The 19,918-nt window shown below is 42.1% G+C and overlaps 1 protein-coding gene across 1 annotated transcript in view; it reads left to right on the top strand.

Moving 5' to 3' along the window:
- Window positions 1-19,918, top strand: part of LOC145405347 (adipokinetic hormone/corazonin-related peptide receptor variant I-like) — a 126,506-nt gene that overhangs the window by 94,526 nt on the left and 12,062 nt on the right. Inside the window, exon 6 of the mRNA XM_080276757.1 lies at window positions 12,610-12,788. Within this exon, the coding sequence (XP_080132883.1) occupies window positions 12,610-12,788 (179 nt within the window). The remainder of the gene's footprint in view (window positions 1-12,609; window positions 12,789-19,918) is intronic.

The following is a 19,918-nucleotide window of genomic DNA, read 5'->3' on the forward strand; positions in this document are numbered from 1 at the left end:
GCGCGGTGCAGCTTCCGGCTTTTCCTCAAACTAAAGCTCGTGATGAAAGGTTGTTATTTTGACATGACTGAAAATATCCAATTTGAAACGACGTGTGTCTGAAGGGCATCAAGGAGGGATGAGGTACAATAAAGTTTCCGTCATTGGCAGGAACGATGGATGCAGAAAGGGTGTACTTTGAAGGAGGCAACTGAGAAATGCGTCTATTTTTATTTACTACTTAATTTGCCTAACGTTATTAAAGCATTCTGCTCACATCCTTAAGTATTGGCTAACAGTGAAAAAATTGACAAAGTACAGTAACATGCCAGCAGTCAGAATGGCAAATGGTAAAATCGGCTTCAGCTTTGATCATCGTGGGAAAGCATATAACAAAGCAAAAATATGATGTAAAATATCCTCCCTGTTACGGTTTGCTTCATTACAGGTGGAAATGTTTTGCACACAGCAGTATCCTGTGTGTATTAATTTATCAACATTAAAGCATTCATCAGTACTTTTTCAGTAACATGGAAAAATAAAAACAAATGTGCAATCAGTAAACTGTGTACTCTGCAGTTTGTCGCATTCCGGAGTGAAGCATTGTAAAAGGCTTGTTCTATGATGCGTTAAAATGTTACAAATATTCAATTAGAGCTTCCCCCAGTACTGGCTAGAATTCTTTTCACACCAGTACAGGTTCATGCACACTCACTGCCCTCCACAAACATTGATAGCAGTGTTGGTAACTGAATCCTGGCTTGATACTGTAAATTCACTGCCATTTTACCTTTTCTCCCTGTTTTACCATGTTTTTTATACAATTCTTGCACTCACCTGACGATGTTCAGTTTAACCCATTGTATCTCAGTGTGCTCATTCAAGAACACATAAATAAAGATTGGTCTTCACTGATCACCTTTTATTGGCCGTTAAAGTGTGGCTGCCTGGTGGTCGAGTAGTGGTTTAATATGCTCTTGTACAGTGGGGCATATAGGGAGTAAAATCGCATGATGGTTGCCATTTATTCTTCACATAAAGTCGATCGGAGAAAGAGGAGGTGGCCATTCTCGCCTCTATGAACTAAATAGCCAAGCTCTGGAACTCTACGCTTTTAAAAGTATGGATTATAGATGGGTAGTTGGGTCTATCTATCTATTTATCTATCTACCTATTGCCACACTTCTTTATCCCGTAGGAGGGGACCATAAACAAATCGTCTCCATTTGGCCCTGTCCCGCCCCCCTCCCCCCCATTTAGCTACCCTCCTTCCAGCTCACCCTGCCTTTCATACACCTCTGAACTCCATCATCCTCGACCTCCCCCTTCCCCTCCCCTCCCTCCACTTCACTCATATACACTCTCCTTGTTAGTCTCTCGCTCTCCATCCTCTCCACATGGCCAAACCACCACAATGTATTCCTCCTAACGCTACACCACAACTCTCCCTTACTTCCTTATTTGTCAGTCTGTCTCTTCATGTAACTCCCCATGCTCCTCAAGTAACTCATATCCACTGCTCTCACTTGACTTGTGTCCTTCCAGCAAGGTCCAAGCTTCACTTCCATACATTAGAGTTGGTATCACAATACTATCGTGCATCGACATTTTAACTTCCATGCTCACTTCCCTATTTCTTATCACTGAAAATATACATTTTTGGAACGGGTGTTCATAATAAATTGCTAAGGAAAAAGTGATGCAACACCTCCATAGCCACCTAGAATATGTGGTTCACGAGTGTACATTGTCATCACCACTACACTAACACTAACAGTACCACCACTATCATGATGACCACACTACCACTCCCACCATCACCACACTGCCACTACTACTATTACTACCCTATCAAATATTCCACCACCCTGATTGTTTATTTACATTGTCCTAGTCTTTGTGTGCAGGATTTCCTTAAGGGTACAGAAGAGAGTACAAAAAAATGTAAAATATTTCTTTCATTATAGCTTAAGCTCACGAATTGATTTTTTTTTTTTCCATTCATTTTCTCTGCCACCCACCATGTTTCCTTTGATACTCCAACACAAATGAATGAATGCTGAAAAGTTTGTGCTCTAAGGATTACCAGATTCAAGTACCCGTGATGTTTTCTTTGGTAAAACACGATTCTGATCTGGTTCATTGTGAGCTTCATGTTGCTCTCACAAATTACTTTCACATTCATGTAACACCTTCCATTGCTTGTTGCTGCAATTCACTGCACTGAACGGGTTAGCTCTCCACTATCCCTACCTTACACCACCACACCACATCATTATGCGGCATATCACTACACAACACACCATCGGACACCACACCACATCACATAATAGCATGTCACCACAACACAGAACACCACATTGTAAAATATTAGCACACCATGGCATCACAATGAACTCCAGACAGAACAGTCCATTACATCACGTTACCACATCACATTACACAGCATCACAACACACTGCATAACATAACTTTACACCATCACACCACAACTCTCCTCACCACTACGGCAAACAAGGAAACAAATACGCCGGTTCGTAGACACAGGTATGACTGGAAATTACTCTCGTTATTGGCAGAGTCCAGGAAATGAGCCGGAAGGAAACATTCAGAGAGAGGGGTAGGGATAGAAGTGAAGGAGGGAGGGAGGAAAGAGAGTGGAGAGGGGAAGGGTGAGAAGGAATGAGGGAGGGAGAGATGGGAGGCTGGGAAAGTTGGAAAGAGCTAGGGAATGGGATGGCAGGAGACCAAGGAAAAAGACAGTAGGAAGCGAAGGACAGATTTAAAAAATACTACGGAAGAAGGAAAGAGCGGGAAGGGGAGAGACGGAAGGAGTTAGAAATACGAGACGTTAAGGAAAGAAGGAATGGAGGAGGGATAAGGAGGGAGGAAAAGAAACATAAGGGTCATGAGATGAAGAAGAGAAGAGAAACTTTAAAAGAGAAGTAATTTAGCAGAGGGATACAGAGAAGAAGGAAGGAGGAGAGAGGGAGTCAAGCGTAGGGAAAGGGAGGAAGACAGAGGAATAATGCGGAAAGGAAAACAATGAGGGTGAACTTCCTTTGTGTTGGGCCAGCTAAGAAAGTTACTCATACCAGCACTAATCGATTTTTTACATTCAGGGAGGAAACCTAGTAGGCAGAAAAAGATGCGAATCGAAAAATCAGTCTATTTTATTATTACTGTATTAAATCTCTCGTTGATCCCTTAAACTCCTACGACTCACTCCTTCTCCATGACAGTCCTGTGGCGTTACCTTGGACACAGTACCCTAATACTGGAGTTGTCCCCACCATGAGAGGGTTAATGCCGACACTGCTGACATTCTACGGCTGATATGACCCCTTCTTTAGGTTTATCCGAAATAAAGATAAAAAAAACTTGACTCGTGTGACTTAGGCCCGTATTCTCGTGGGTTGAGGAAGCTCCCTAACTCCTTTTCCAAAGCAATTTATCTTTTGTATTACACCTTATTGTCGTCTTCTGTATTACACATATCCTTCCAGTCTCGCCATACTCTGCATAGATAATGTACAAAAGGATATTAACCACCCATATCCAGAAATAAATCTCTAAGAAACAGGTGTTAGGGAGCTTCCTTATTAGGCGAGAATACCAACACAAGACGGTTTTTCTCAGCAGAGATTTGCCGGGGTCAAAAAAATTTCAGTACTGCACTATCTATCTATCCATTTTTCTCAGTCCTTTTATACCCAGTCAGGAGCGTAGGGGCCCATGGTTAGGCCACTCAGTCCATATTCCTAATGTTACGTTGACCAGCCTTGCTAACTCCTGAGTGGCATTATGTGGGCAGACACCTTTAATCCCTCCTTGGTAGTAAATAAAAACATGGATGGAAACATTATCTCAATAGGCTCTTTCGTTGCTGTAGGTGCTTCTAGAAATTGCATGCAAGGTAATGCCAGACTGCTTTTTTCTGCAGACAAAGCTGGTAGACAAAAAAAGGGTTCATTTAAACCTTGAATGGTCAATGGTCTCTTAAAGGTGAATAAAATCATCTGGTGGTAGCAGAAATAAAAATTAGTAAGTGTTTAATCATGTTACGGATAATAAAGGTATATTTTTTCGTTGAACATGGTCGTAACTTTCCCAGAGTTGAATAAAGCCTGTCTAGCGCAAAAGAAAACATTTACGCCTTGTATTCTGAGTGCTTTTGGGGATTCCGTAGCACCTCTTCCTGAAATGTTTATTCTGCTTATTACACCTCAGTATCCTGCTATGTGTTACTGACTCAAAGTACGTCGATGTTCATACGATAAACATAGCATACAAGAGAATGCTAAGGTGCAAAATGCAAAATAAATAGCTGAGGAAGAGGTGCAACGATGCCTTCCATTTCACCTAATATACGGCCCTAAAGTGCTTGACCATATTATGGTTTAACTTTCATTAGTTTGGTGCTTTTAGTTGCTTTATTAGGGACAGATGCTAGAGAGGGATGCCTTCACGTGGTGGTACTAATGCAGCTAGGTGGTTTCGTTGCCCGGTTATGCTAAGATCCTCAATTCCCTCCCTAACCCCTTGAAATGAAGATGTTTTGCAGGAGAAGGACAATTTATACCCAGCAGTCCACCAGGTTCACTTTCTAATGAGCCCTAGGCCACAACGACAGTAATAACACAGATATTCAGGTCAACACCTCACGATTTTCACCGGCAGAGAGAAATACCGTAAAGGAAAAGGCGGGAAGAGTCAGCGTTATCAAAATGAAAGCTGATGTAACTGCGACCTCAAGCGCCTCAGAACGTGAAACCGGTTTACAGGTTGGAACTACACTCCTGCGGTTCACCATCCTCTCTTCGGGGGATAGGAAGAGGGTTGAAGACTGTTTGCCTAACCAGGCAATGGTTATATCGGTGCCACCACTTGAAGGCGTCGCTCTCCGTTAAGTACAAAGGGTGATGTAAACCGGAGGGTCCTCGTATTGATGTGACATAAAATTCTTGCCCTGCGAGGGGAAAGTAGGCTGTGAAGGATATGGAGATCCTGGAAGTAAGAGGTTCTAAGAGAAAGGGGAGGGGAGGCTGTGAAGGAATGGAGGGTCTCTAAGTGAAGGGATGAGGAACCCTGTGAGGAAGGTGGGACTGTCGGAAGGGAATGGCTCTAAGTGAAGGAGACAGGAACTCTGTGAGGAAGGTGGGACTGTCGGAAGGGAATGGCTCTAAGTGAAGGAGACAGGAACCCTGTGAGGAAGGTGGGACTGTCGGAAGGGAGTGGTTCTAAGTGAAGGAGACAGGAACTCTGTGAGGAAGGTGGGACTGTCGGAAGGGAATGGCTCTAAATGAAGGAGACAGGAACTCTGTGAGGAAGGTGGGACTGTCGGAAGGGAGCGGCACTAGATGAAGGAGAGGTTCTGTGGGGAAGGTAGGGTTCTGGAGAAAGGGTGGGGCTATAGGTGAAGGGGGAAGAGCTATGTGGGGAAGGTGGGGCTCTGCAGAAAGAGAGGAGCTCTAAGTGAAGGGGGGAGGGGCTTTGAGGGAAAAGTGAGGCTCTGCAGAAAGAGAGGTGCTATAGTGAGGGTGGGGAGCTCTGTGAGGAAGGGGGAGCCTGTGGGGCGGGAACCAGAGATGGTCACAATCTCCTATGTCACTTTAGGATCGCCCCCCTCCCCCCCCCAAAAAAAAAAAGAACGAAGAATTACTTTCTGATCAGGAACAGGTGGAGGAAATAACGCGCACACACACACACACACACACACACACACACACACACACACACACACACTCATCGTATTGTATCGTATTATATCGTTCGTATCGTTTATAAAGGTTCCAACTTGCTTCCATGTGTCGGCCTTTATCACCTAATGGCAGCTCTCCACACTGCTCGATCTCCGGCCACCTCCCTTTTCATTCTCTTATCCCTGAGGTCATATTCTATGACCTTGCCCCAGGTCCTTTTCGGTCTTCCTCCCGTAACCCTGCCCCCAACGTTCACACTTCTCACATTCCGCACCCAGCTGCCATCCTCCATCCTCTCCACATACCTAAACCATCTCAATATGCCCCTCCACATCATATCATCAGTATACTCCAGTCCCATCCTTCATCTCATCAACCGGTAACCTAGCACCGCTCGCATTCAAGGACGCACTACACATCCATTTCATCAATGTCATTTGTGTACATTAGAGCGCACGAATATCCTCTTCCTTTACTGTCCACGTCTCACTGCCATACAGCATTACACTTATAGCACATGCTGCATAGAAAGATCCCTTTAGCATGGAGGGAGAGTCCTCTCAGTGTCAGGAGAGGCAACAGCTCCCTGAACTTCCTCCAGCATTTCCTTACCCTAGCCACAGAGCTAGCTCCAGCCCTATCTTCAGCACATATCATGTCCCCCAAATAACAAAACTCTTCCACACACTCGAGAGACTCACCAGGAAGATCAGTTCTTTAACGACAGACAATCTCTATATGCTGTACCCGTCACATCTCACACATGAAATCACCATTATCTCGCAGTCTAACTCTTTTACCACTACATATCTTGTGCATCCACTGATCATAAATATTGCACAAGACGGAGTTACTTCCCACACACTAGCGACAAACCGCACATACCACTCTGTCTCTGCTTTAACAGTGCCGCCATCTGCCCTAAATAACTTTTGTTTTATTTACATTTACTCCTAATCTCTTGTGCCCCATTCCGTCTTTCCACTTCCTAAATCTTTCCTTCGCCTTTCTTTCATTCTTTGCAGTCATCACCAAGTTATCAGCATTCGGTTCTCTCTCTCTCTCTCTCTCTCTCTCTCTCTCTCTCTCTCTCTCTCTCTCTCTCTCTCTATGTGTAAATGTGTGTGTGTGTGTGTGTGTGTGTGTGTGTGTGTGTGTGTGTGTGTGTGTGTGAAAGCGCGAGTGCTTAATCAAGAGCATGATTGCCTTTCATTCTCCGTATATCCTAACTGTGGTCTTTGAACCCAAGCGTTAATCGACATTTGACGTGGGTGCTAGTAGGCTTTGAGTATGTCTTCGCTTATGCTTGCTTATATTTGCACCTAATTGGCTCTGCCAGTGACATATACAGACTAACACCAGGGAAGTGAGGGGCAAGGCTCAATAAGGCTAGAGCCCCTGTTTCTTTGCCTTCCGTTTACAAAGTGTCCTCCTAATACACTAAAAACCATCGAAGACTTACAGTGTTCTCATTCAGACTGCGTATAACTGATGTTACTGTGTCGCGCCAGCGTCTTCAAGGTTATCAGTCTATATACTGAGCATTAACAAATCCATAGCAGCTAGATCTAGCAGGTGTACTTCATAATAAAGGTATGTATATTTAATTGCATTCATCTACACTCTTTAACACTTCAAGGTTTTATATGAAATTTCACTAGGACAGCCCTCAGCAAGTAAACTCTTACTCTAATACTCTCATTTCTCATGGCGTGTTTCATATATTTTTTTTTTAACAATAGATAAGAAGAATGTGTTTATGTGTTTCAGGAGGCTGTAATCGAACAAAGGTTTTTATGATACGGTGATCAGGTAGTAACCGACAAGTGGTGTGGTGTCCCTCTCCCGCACCTTCCTTCTTTTTTCAGCAACAGCCCCAGATCTTCAAATTGCTTGTGCATTCCACAGACTGACACCCACACAAACATAGCCATTACAACACTCCTATTATCGCATGTAACATACTGTTCTCGGCTTGCGCGCGCGCACACACACACGAACATCCTTCTTGATTCGTACGTGGCTTGCATCAGGAAAAATTAATTTAAGCTGTCACTCTTCCTGCAACAAGTTAGAACCATGCAGTGCACTATAAGGACTGATGCAGATACTGAGCTATAAATACATATACATAAATAAATAAATAAATAAACATAGATAGATAGATAGATATAGGTATCTATCTATTTATCTACATCTCTCTCTCTCTCTCTCTCTCTCTCTCTCTCTATCTATCTATCTATCTATCTATCTATCTATCTGCCTATCTGTCTGTCTATCTACCTATCGATCTATACTGTATATCGTAAGAGGTGGCCATAATCCAACCGCCTCCGTGTCACCCTGTCCTATGTCATCAGCCTGATACAGCCTATATATCATTATGCCGGTCTAATATTATCATTATCTACTTTCCTATCTGTCTACATGTCTGTCTATCCACCTGTCAGTATTTTCCAGCCATGCCCTCTACATTAGCCCCAGTAACAAAGGCTGCATGTAAAAGCACACTAGTAAACAGTAACTGAGCTGGAAAATCACCTGAGCATCCCGGACCACTGCACCAGACCAGAACCAAAGCATTCACAAGCTGATCCCTTTCTGAATGATGTCCACTGAAATAACCTCATAATTATATCCGCCTTGCCACTTTATGATTCTAGTATCAAAACATTTAACAATAAACTTGTAAATTTCGAGGTATGGCTTGAAATGCTCAAAATACCATTCAATAATAACACTAACACTACTATGATTACCATTATTTCTGGCTATTATACTTCCATTACGCCTTTTATTTATTCTTATTCCCGTCTAACCATCTTTCCAACTAGGAAGCTACTTGCCAAACTTGAGAGGGTAAATACAGCTTTAATTATGTATCCTTCCCAGTTCAAAGAGAGTCATGTGGTGGATATGGAAACAGAATAACGGTCGTATTATTACCACTGACTGCGTCAAGGTTAAACCATGTCATAATAGTTTTGCTTCTATTTATGGAACACCTAGAATAGTTAGATGTGATTTTTCTCCATCATACATAAAAGAGTGTACTCATTAATGACAAAGAAAGCTTAGACCTGTTTTGCCATCATCACAAGCTTTCAGAAACTGTCCTGAATAATGGGGTATTTGTTCACGGCTTTGTGCTCTTCGTTTTAATAATAATCTGATAAAAGTAGAATAGGGGACTGCTAGGGGCGGGCAACTTCAGTCTACAGTCCACTGGATTCAAGTTTCAGATGAGCCTGGAGCGGATTCTTCTGCTACTAGCCCCAGACGACTGTGTTCAAGTTAAGGAGAGATATGTATTTGTAAAGAAGCTTTCAACATTAATATCTAATCCCTTCATTTAGACAGGTTTCCCCTACACTGAATGAAATAATGTGGAGACAACGATAGTAAAATGAAAATGGCATTCATTAGGTGGAGAGGCTACCTTGAGAAACAAATAGCAAATAATAAAATCTTGACTTGAGGGCTTTTTTGAGCCTATTCCTGAGCGATATTTTGTGCATATAACACATTTCTTTTCTCCGAGGTGTCGTTTAAGTCTCCGTATTATCGACATGGATTGCACATATATAATGCAAGTGAATATGGGTGCGCCATGTTCAGAAGTTTACTGGTGAGGAAAACGTGCTAGAAAGAATCCTTAGCTGACGTGAATATTCAGGTATATAACCTACACTTGGATTTTATAAAGCATATGACAGAACCTAAGTGGCTGGTGGTTTGTTTGAGGATTTCGTGACTTGCATGTGTATTTTATTTGTCTAGTTGATTCGCTCATTATTATTCATTTCACGGATCTCCTACTGTCGTGAGATTGTGTGAGTGTGTGTGTTGTGATGTGTTACCATGTGTTGTACTGTGATGTGGTGTGGCGCACTGTGTTGTGTTGTGATCTAGTGTGTTGTGTTATATTGTGCTTTGGGTACTGTACTGTTCAGTACTGCTTAGTGTTTTGTAAGTTGGTGAATAAAGATTGATGTGTGATGTGGTATAGTGTCATGCTGCGTGTAGTATAGTGTATTGTGTTATGTGGTGTGGTGCTTGGCTGTAGCTTTGCGGTATATAATTATGTGTTGAGTGTTGTAACGTGCCGTGTTGTGGTGTGGCTTGGTATATTGTACTGTATTGCTGTGTAGAGTGATACAGTCCTGTGTATTGTTTTATGCTAGACTGTGAGTTAGGGATGTGATGTGATGTGCTGTATTGAATGATGAAACAGGTTAGAGATGCATAATGTGGGGCTATGATGTGTAGTATATAATGTGAGATGTTTTGTGTTGCTTACGTTATGCTGAAATGTGCTTAAGATGTGTGACGAGTCTGTCCAGTATGGTATGTGATATTGTTGTGGTGGGTGATGGTATGTGGTGTTGTGTTCTGTTGTCTTTGGTTGGCTGTGGTGTTGTCTGTTGTGTTTATATATGATGCTGATATATATGTTGTTCTGTGATCAGTGTTGTGGTTAAATGGTCGTAATTCAAGTGCTTCTGGAGATTTTATTCTGCACATTTCACCTCAACATCCTCTTTAATATTATTCATGGAAACTATGTCGATATTACGACATATCAACAGCATGTACGAGAAGGAACAGGAAGGTGTAATATGCAAAAATAAATCTCTAAGGAAGAGGTGTTACGAAGCCTTCACTGCTTCCCATAATACGGTCCTAAATGTGGTGTTATATGGTTTACTGTCTGTGTCCGCCCTCCATCCCACTGACATGCCTCTTTTAGCCACTCCCACAACCACGCCCAATCCAGTGTGTGTGTGTGTGTGTGTGTGTGTGTGTGTGTGTGTGTGTGTGTGTGTGTGTGTGTGTGTGTGTGTGTGTGTGTGTGTGTGTGTGTGTTTGTGTGTGTGTGTGTGTGTGTGTGTGTGTGTGTGTGTGGGTCGAACGTACAGCTGCACATGTAAATACTCTCCACCTCATAACCATAACCAATGGTGAGCAATGACAAGAAACCTAGTGGTGGATCCCCGGAGTGCTACAACCTTTTCATTATAGTACTCGTGTGTTGAGTATCATTATGGTTCGACAGATATGGAAAAGGATATTACTGTCCGCAACTGCACGTTATATAAAAGATAGACGAGACAACAACAACAAAAAAAAACAACGCTGGATATAAGCTTGTTTACTCACACGGCAATCTTTCATCACCTTCTTAAAATAATGCTGTATGGTTGTGTGCGTCTGTGATGTTGGTGTAAGTATGACTATAAACCACTGTTACTGCTTACATCATCCACACACCTGATGTGGTGCTGCCTACTTCCTTCACCTTTATCATTCTTTTTCTGTGTCTGAACTCTTCTCTTCCTATTTCTCCCATCCTTCCCATCACCTTTTATTACCCTTCTTTCGACTTCAGGTAGCTCTACACCAAGTGACAAGCCTAATAATTTCCTGTGGCCCAAGAAACCATTTACAACCTTTGGTGACAACTACATAACCAAATAACGGGATGAAGTGGAGCATACTATGGTTCCCCTGTTAGCTGGGTGTAGAGACGCAAATGCGACGTCCACCCAGGAACCAAATCTCTGCCCTCTTCCCTCCGCCTCACTGCGACCAGGCGCTTCTCTGCCGCTGGGAAACATCGGTTAACTGCATGGGATGGTCCTGCAGGGGTGGTTGCTTGCCTGTGGTTGATGCTTCTGCTCGACCAGATTGACCGGGGTTGCTCAGCAACCCAAGGCCCCACTTCCTGGTTGGAGAGAATTCGTGGCAACGGTTTCACTCCGACTGGAGACCTGTTGTTGGTAGTCTGAGCTTGTTTATGCTAAGCTGCACACGTAACAGAGGCTCAGTCTGTCTCGCTCAGACCAGCAAAGTTTTAAGCAGTCACCTTTGCACTGGGCAACACGTCTTAAGTGTGAAGCCTGGCTTTGTGTTGCCTCCAGCTAGTGGTATAGGGTGAGCAAAAACTACATGTCCTGACAATACATCCATCAAAAACAACTTAGCGTGGTGATGGTGAGTGTGAGGCACTGAGCCATGGCTCTTGCCAGCCTCCTTAAGTGTTTTTATTTTATTATATCTCAGTAGATTAACCTAATAATGCAATGATGTTTCTTATTTTTTAGAAAAGATCTTTGAAAAGTATTTAAATGACTTCTACTGATTCTTACATACTGGACAAGAAGAAGCACTCAGAGAAAGCGACATTTACTCCCAATAGTCAATCTAAGGTCCGATATTTTGATTCTGACCTGCGACCTTCACCTTCAAAATGCTGTTCTCAAAATAGAAATAAGTCATATTTGCCTAACCTACATCCCTTTCTCCATTTTTGGATTAAATTGGATCAAAACTGCTTAAGTCTGCCCTGTTTGTGGTCATTATTCTTCACCATCTGTTCTTAAAACACAATCACTTCTTTCTTGACTGACCTTTAGTCCTTCCAACAAGTTTGATCTTAATCGAAAATAAACGTTTAGGTACCAGGTCGAATCGTTGACCTAGCTCAGTTATCCTGACCTTTAATCGTCTCACTTTTTTCTTTTTTTTTTTTAAGTCAAATGACCTCATACTTGCCTGACCGTCAATCCATCCTCCACGTTTGGTTAAACTGGATCATAACTGTGTGAGCTGACATGGAACTGTAACCTTGACATTTGACCTACTGCTCTTAAAATCAAACAAACTCATCACTTGCTAACCCTCAGATCTTTCACCAAGTTTGGCTCAGATGGGCTCATTATTCTTGGAGATATACTGTTCATACACCACCAGATATACTGTACACACACTGAGCTACACAATACACCCCTGCTTTAAACCTGTGGTTGCAATAATCATTGTTTTAACAGAAGACAAACTTATATTGCGGTTGATACATCAATGTCTAATTCGCTGTTTTGGTGTAAAAGGATTATTGACCACAACTGTACATCTCTGTCTCACCCAGGTATATGTTTGACCGAGCGGGGGCAGAGCAAGTTGATAGAAGACTGCAAGACTCTTTATTTATCATGGCGGTGAGCAACAGCTGCGTCAACCCGCTCGTGTACGGCACCTACACCATCAACCTGAAGGCAGAGCTTACCAGGTGCTTTAGGCGTCGCACTCACAACGTCACCCTCCAGCGTAAGTGACGCAGGCGGAGACTCATTTATATTTCACTACCTGTAGTTATTCGGGATAGCCAAGTTGTGAATATTTTCTTTGGGGTTTTCGGCTCGTGGGCATCAGTCCCTCCCTCAACGTCCACACTTGCTTCATATGGTGCTCATGACCTACTTGATCCTGTACCTGTACTTACGAAACTCCACTCCTTTATCTTTAAGACCGTGGATATTACCTAATGGGGTTAAGGATGGGGGTGCGATGCTTCCTCTATCGCCAAAGTGCAGTTTTTGTGGTGTTTGTAACCTTGCTGAGCCTGTAAGTATATATACCTGTACATATCTTCAGTCCTTTATCATGAAATCGGGTACTGTAGTTTCTTATCAGGTCAGGATCAAGGCTTGAGGGGTGAGATCTCTTCCCCATATCCACAAGCTTTGTCTCTGTGAAGCCTCTGAAATACTTCTCCATTTGTCTGCAGCCATGGTAATTACACCTTTTTATACAGCCATGGTAATTACATCTTTTTATACTGAAAACTGGGTTAGGTGTTGAGGGATACGTCCCTTCCCTCAAACCCCACATGCTGTTGATTTAGTGCAAGTGACTTTTGCTTTGGACCATAATCGTGACAATTGTGGTGGTGTACAGTGAACGAATAAACACACAGGCATTGCGAATAATTATATTGATACTCCTAAGCTTTCATATTCAGGGAAATAAAGGGAAGCCCCCTCCCCCCAAAAAAACATCTTATGATGAATTTCCACAAGCAGCTTTAGAGCGGTCCCATTTAAGTACTGTCTGGACCTCCCATGATCCTGTAAGAATGGAATGAGACACATTCTTTCTATTGGCTGGGAAAATCGAGTAGGTGCAGCCACTGTATTAAAACTAAAAGGAATGGAAAATTATGCATAATTTTTTCTTAGTATTGGTGTTTTAAGCATACAGTTCTTTAAACTTATGTAAGAGTAGTAAAGAGGTGATAACTCGGCTTTGTTATCAAGTCACAGTCAGGGTAATGGGAATCTTACCATAAAGTGAAATGAAACTACGACCTACCCGTCCTTGAGCAAATATTACAGGGAAGTGCTTGAAGCTTTGTGTTTCTCTCTAGACACAATTATTTCATTAACTCAACCAGAAATGAATGGCCTGTTTTCAATTAGATCAGAGTGATTATTCACCTTCCATGCATGTACTGTATATCACCTCATATAAGTACCGGTACCGCCTCAGTTGTGTGAAGCTGATTTTTCTAATGTATTTATCTTTTAATAACACCCACCATCTTTGTTGCATCAGCTGATACTTAGGTATTATACAAGGTAAGATATTTTTATTTTCACTATTAAGCCATTCATTGGTCACCCTCTATAATCTGTTCTATGGAATAACTGTTTACCATCTCTGAAATCTGAGCCAAACTACATCCAGTCATCCTCTTAGCTTCGTTCTATCGTGACCTTGATTAGAGAGCGTGGTGCGATATTACTGCAGTGACTCTGCTCATAGCAGTTATGATTAACTGTTATTAATAAACTGATAAGACTGCAACTGTAATACTTCTCAATATCTCTAGAACTTACGTCTCTAGAACTTAACACAAGGCTGGGTGATGTTCTTCAAAACTAACCTATCCATTATTTTGGATGGTGTGCAAAGTAGCATTGCTGGAAAGTACTGAACGATTTTCATGATGTGATTATGGAGATAATGGTGGCTTACTTCCAGACACTGGGAATTTGGCTGTGAGTAAAGGAGAAATCGAAAATTTAGTTAAGCTTATTAATTGTTGCCTGGTCAAGGTGTTTAGGTGAAGGTATGAAATCTGTCGTAAGTTTAGTGCTTTGAAGTTATCTGAACTTTTGTTCATTTGCTGCACTAGTATGGTGAATATAAGCAATGCTTGTGTGTTTCGTGTTTTTTATAATGGTTTTGTTTTGATAATTCGTGGCCTCTCGTCTACAGTAACCAACATGACAAGCAGGAACATGGTGTAGGGGTTCTGATTGATAATACTTAAGCTGCAGTGCTGAAGTTTTCTTAGCTGTAACTGAAAAAGTATTAAGTATAATAACACAACTGAGCAATAGATATAAGATGAAGTTCATCCAAGTCTGTACTCCAACATTAACTTATGACGACGGAGTATTAAAATGTTCTGAAGATGCAGACGAAGATATGGAAAGCACAAAACCCAGTATTTATTTGCAATGGGCGACTTTCATGCAAACGTAAGCGAGAAAAGAAAAGATGAGACCACAGTAAAGAATTTTGGAATGTGTATACGAAATGAGACAGGTGAAATGCTGGTGGAACTTGCAGAAAGGGTAATGAATACCATCTATAAAAAATGAAATGGAAATTCGCTTGAAAGGGATCATGTGGTGAAACGAAGATTGAAATAAATTTCATACTCACAGACAAAGCACATGCTGCTACAGTGAAAAGCATAACTGTACTGAACATAGAAACTGTATGAAGCCACCACAGAATGATGAGAAATCAAGCAATACTACATTTCAGGAGACAGAGGGTGAGATTAATCCAAAGGATCCGCCGCCAAACCCGGTAAGTGTGGAAAAGAAGGGAGCTGAATTTGGTTTGTTTAAAGACGACTAGCTGTGAATAGATAGATTTAATGTGGTCACTTGTATCCTTAATAACCCCCAACCATTCCTTGGATATAAACCCTCACCGGCTCAATCCGATTGGAACGCAGTGGTATGACCGTCATCTCTTGTCTTACGCTTCTCACTTCTCTCAAGCATACTTTACTTACTCTAATGTAATATTGGGAATCACTGTGTCTACCAGTTTTCATCCATCCATCCATCATCCAATACTACATTGCCCCATGAGGAGCGTAGGAGCCCAGGGCTAGGCAATTGGTCCCGACATTTAAGATGAGTGACCAGCCTCACTCATCCCTGAGTGGCAATACATGAGCAATCAACCCCATCCATCCCTTGGATATAAACCTTCACTGGCTCAATCCGATTGGAGCGCAATAATTGCTCACTAAACCACCAGGCGCCAAAATTTGGTTATGTGGTTACCACCCAGCATAGTAAATGGTTTCCTGGTGTACAGGAACCATTTGGCTTGTCACTTAGTGTAGAGTCACCCACAGGCAGAAGGAAGAGGAAAGAATGTAGGAAAGAAAGATAGAAGAGTGAGTGTAAAGTCACCCGTAGGCAGAAGGACAAGGAAAGAGTGAAGGAAAGAAAGACAGAAGAGGATGGAAGGAAAGAATGATGAAGGAGAGGAAAGGGCAGACAGCCGACAGGAGCACTACATCGAGTCAGTGGATGGTGAGTGCCCCCACCTACCACTACCAGTTTTCAATACTTAGGTAATTCTTCTATCACTGTAATGCTTCTGCAAAGTTTCGCACAGGAATCTTCTGCATTTTGAACACTTCTCTTCAGATGTATGTTAATTTTGTGTCCGAATCTCTCAGATCAAACAACCTTTGGTTGTCTTTGGTTGTCTTCAGATTTCCTGCATTGCTCAAAGTTTGCTCAGTTTTGATCGTGTTAACCTTTTTCGAATATTTTCATTTTTCTTGTTTACTTTAGCAGCTTCAGTATGAACTCTCCTTGTACAGTCATAAGAAAAACTATCGTTATTCCTAGGTATGTTCGATGCAAAACGAACTTTAGCTGGGCTATGTGGGCGGGTCCTTGCTGTTCGCCCCTCCCCTATCTAGTGATGCCATATCACAATCCCATTACAAGAGTTGGAATAATGAGCAAGAATGAGCCATATGGCGGGGAAGTATTTAGGACGTGTTTGCGTTACCCTGAGCGCCCCACCGGGGATCAATAATGAAACTCAGCACGTTTATTATTTTCCTATTATTCAACACTTATTATCTATAGAATACAACAAATATATTATTTTGAAGTGTATTAAATCTATAAGCATCGACTTTTTTTTTTTTTTCTTTTTTCTTTTATGATAGCTTAGCAGGGGTGCGCGAGTTCATTAGTTTCCTTTAGATGGGTGGTTAAATGCTTCAGATGGATGCTTCAGCTAGTGGCATCCATGCGTCGACGTCTAGAGGCTGTTTTGGAAGCAGGGGGTGGGTATACAAAATATTAAAGCAATGACTCTGAACACGTATTATTATTTTCCTTCTACTCAACATTTGTTTTATGCAGAAAGCAATACATATCTTTACTACATTGAAATTTACCAACTTGGCTTGTATCGGTTGAATTATTATCATACGTCTGGCATGGGTGCACATACTCATTGCCGTTCTACATGTGTGTTGCCGACTCTACACAATTCTGTTACATTTTTAATGAATTCGGTGCCCGATGATAAAAAGTAATGTCTCTATGCACAGAGGCTAAACAATCTAATTAGCTTTTATTACCCCTAGCACAAATTCTAATATCTGTCTCACATAACCGACACTGACTGGTTTGCAGTACAAACTTTCCTGTCCCGTCATTACACAACACTTCGTCGTTGTGTCATACTGCATAGCTCTGAAGGGTAACGATACTTTTTCTAATGACTGTACCTACGATCAAGTTCTTTCTTTCCTATAGACGTTCTTTTGTATTTTCTGAGAGTTTTACTTTTATTGTTTCGAGGATATCAACCTCCCATCTTCAGAGTTTCTGCATGTATTACTCTCGCGATGTTTCAGTCATTTCCTGTGAGTCGATATCTGTGTTTTTCCTCAACTGCGGGTACTTTCTGAATCAGTTACTCGGTGCATTGCCACCCTCAGGAGAACTCTTCACTGAGTCACAGGCCAATGCTGTGGGAAAAAAAATCCATTTAATATGTTGGGCGGTAAATACTGTATATAACCTATAAATATATAACCTATAAATGCAGCCAGATCCGGTGAAATCTATTTGACAGTAATGCTCACAAGGCTGACGACACACAGGAAAAGCAGGACGAAGGCAATCAGTATCATGGAGGAAACTATCCACATACTGAGGCGGTGTTCGTGGTTAAGCTCTGACAGTTTTGGCCCGACTTGGATTTTTTTCGCGAATGAATAGACATACAACCTCGGTATATATACAACTTGTGTCTGTTTACGTTTGAGAGAGCATGTTTGCAATTGGTGGAACTCATATTTATTACCAAATGATTTACCAGAGCTTTTACCTGTCCGTGCCTAGCAAAGGACTTGGTGAATGCTACTATACAGAACAGGGTCATGGTAAAGGGAAGGTAAAGTCCCTCTGCTAAGTGCTAAGCCAAGGTAATGTTGCGATCGAAACTGCTGACACTTCTCTACCTGTTGTGGCGAGGAAATATTTTATCTGGGATAGCCTGTTACTATAGCGCAGCAATATGGAACACACACACACACACACACACACACACAACAGTATAAGTAAAAAAAGATACTCTCTGACGCTGAGAAGAATGAGAAGTATTTGTAAACATAATGGGTTCAGGGAATTGTTGGGAACCCCATTGCCAGTGATTGTACGAGAGGTTGATATCTCCCTCTTGCATCCGGGAGCAGAAGTGGAAAAAATGGGAACCGTTTCACTCTGTATTAAATTCTGGGAAGCGGTGTGGAGGCGGAGGAGCGTGTCGGTGTCCCTCTGAGAAACAGTGAAAGAGCGTCCTGGAAAAGAAAGACGATGGACGAGATTGGAACGCTGTGATGTTCGCTATTTTGGGTCAAGAGATTCAGTGAAATTTAGGTTAGATACAGTAAGTTTTGGTGGCTGTGGGATGGAGAGGGGAATATTATGTGTGTATGTTTGGACAGAATTGATGGAGTGTGTGGTGAAGTGCTGAGGTATGGGGGTGATATTGTTATGGAGTGGATGTGGAAGTTGTGTAGATTGGCTTGGGAGGAGGAAAGGGTTCAAGAGGACTGGAAATCAGGTATAATTGTTCCTTCATACAAAGGAAAAGGGGAGAGAGAAGTGTGTTAACATAGGGGTATTTGCCTTCTTATTGTGACTGGAAAAATATATGGTAGAATACTCATTGATAGGGTTAGGCATATGACAGAGGAGCTAGTTGAAGAAGAACAAGGGGGATTTAGGAAGGGAAAAGTGTGTGTAGATCAGATATTTGTTCTAAGATGTTTAGTGGAGACGTATTTAGAGAAGGGAAAGAAAGTGTATGCTGCCTTCATGAGCTTGGAGAAGGCTTATGACAGAATAGATAGTTAAGGTATGTGGAAGGTATTAAGAATATATGGAGTGGAGGGGAAATTGTTGAGTGCTGTAAAGAGAATGTACGAAGGAGCTAGGGCTACGGTGCGAGTGGACGGTGAGCTGAGTGAGTTCTTTGATCTCAATGTGGGACTGAAATAGGGTTGTGTGATGTCTCCATGGCTGTTTAATATATACATGGATGGGGTTGTAAACGAGGTGCAAGGTAGGGCAGTGGATGTGGGGGTGGCTCTAATGAATGAGGGTGAGATTTGGAAGATTCCGGTGTTGCTGTTTGCTGATGATACAGTATTGTTGAGTGAAGATGAATGGAGTTGCAAGGTTTGGTGAATGAATTTGGGACAATATGTAGGAAGAGGAATCTAAAAGTGAATTTAAACTAGAGTAAAGTTATGGTGTTTGAGAGGAATGAAGTCACAGAATGTACAGTGAGGCTGGATGGTGAGGATATGGAGAATGTGAGTGCATTGAAGTACTTGGGTAGTGTGATGAGTAAGGATGGAACTTTGGGGGATGAAGTGCGTGAAAGGGTACAGCAGGAAATGAAGGTTGTTGGTTCACTGAAAGCAGTGATGAGAAATATGGAGGTGAGTATGGAAGTTAAGAAGTCACTGCATGATACAGTAGTATTGTGATTCCTAGCTTGACGTATGGAAGCGAGGCGTGGACCTTGCAAGAGGGGAACAAGTCAAGAGTGAGAGCAGTGAAAATGAGCTACTTGAGAAGAGCATGTGGAATGACATGGAGGGACAGGTTGACGAATGAAGAAGTGAGGGAACGTTGTGGGGTGGATGTGGATGTGGTTGAGAATATTAGGGTAAATACACTGAGATGGTTTGGACATGTGGAAAGAATGGAGAATGAAAGACTGACTAAGAGGGTGTATATAGGTGAGGTGGAAGGAGGGAGAGGGAGGGGTAGACCGAGGATGAGGTGGAGGGATGGAGTTGAGAGGTATATGAGGGAGGG

Source organism: Coenobita brevimanus, chromosome 66, assembly GCF_032717465.1.
Source record: "Coenobita brevimanus isolate Jiangsu-jjx chromosome 66, ASM3271746v2, whole genome shotgun sequence".
NCBI classification, from domain to species: Eukaryota; Metazoa; Arthropoda; class Malacostraca; order Decapoda; family Coenobitidae; genus Coenobita; species Coenobita brevimanus.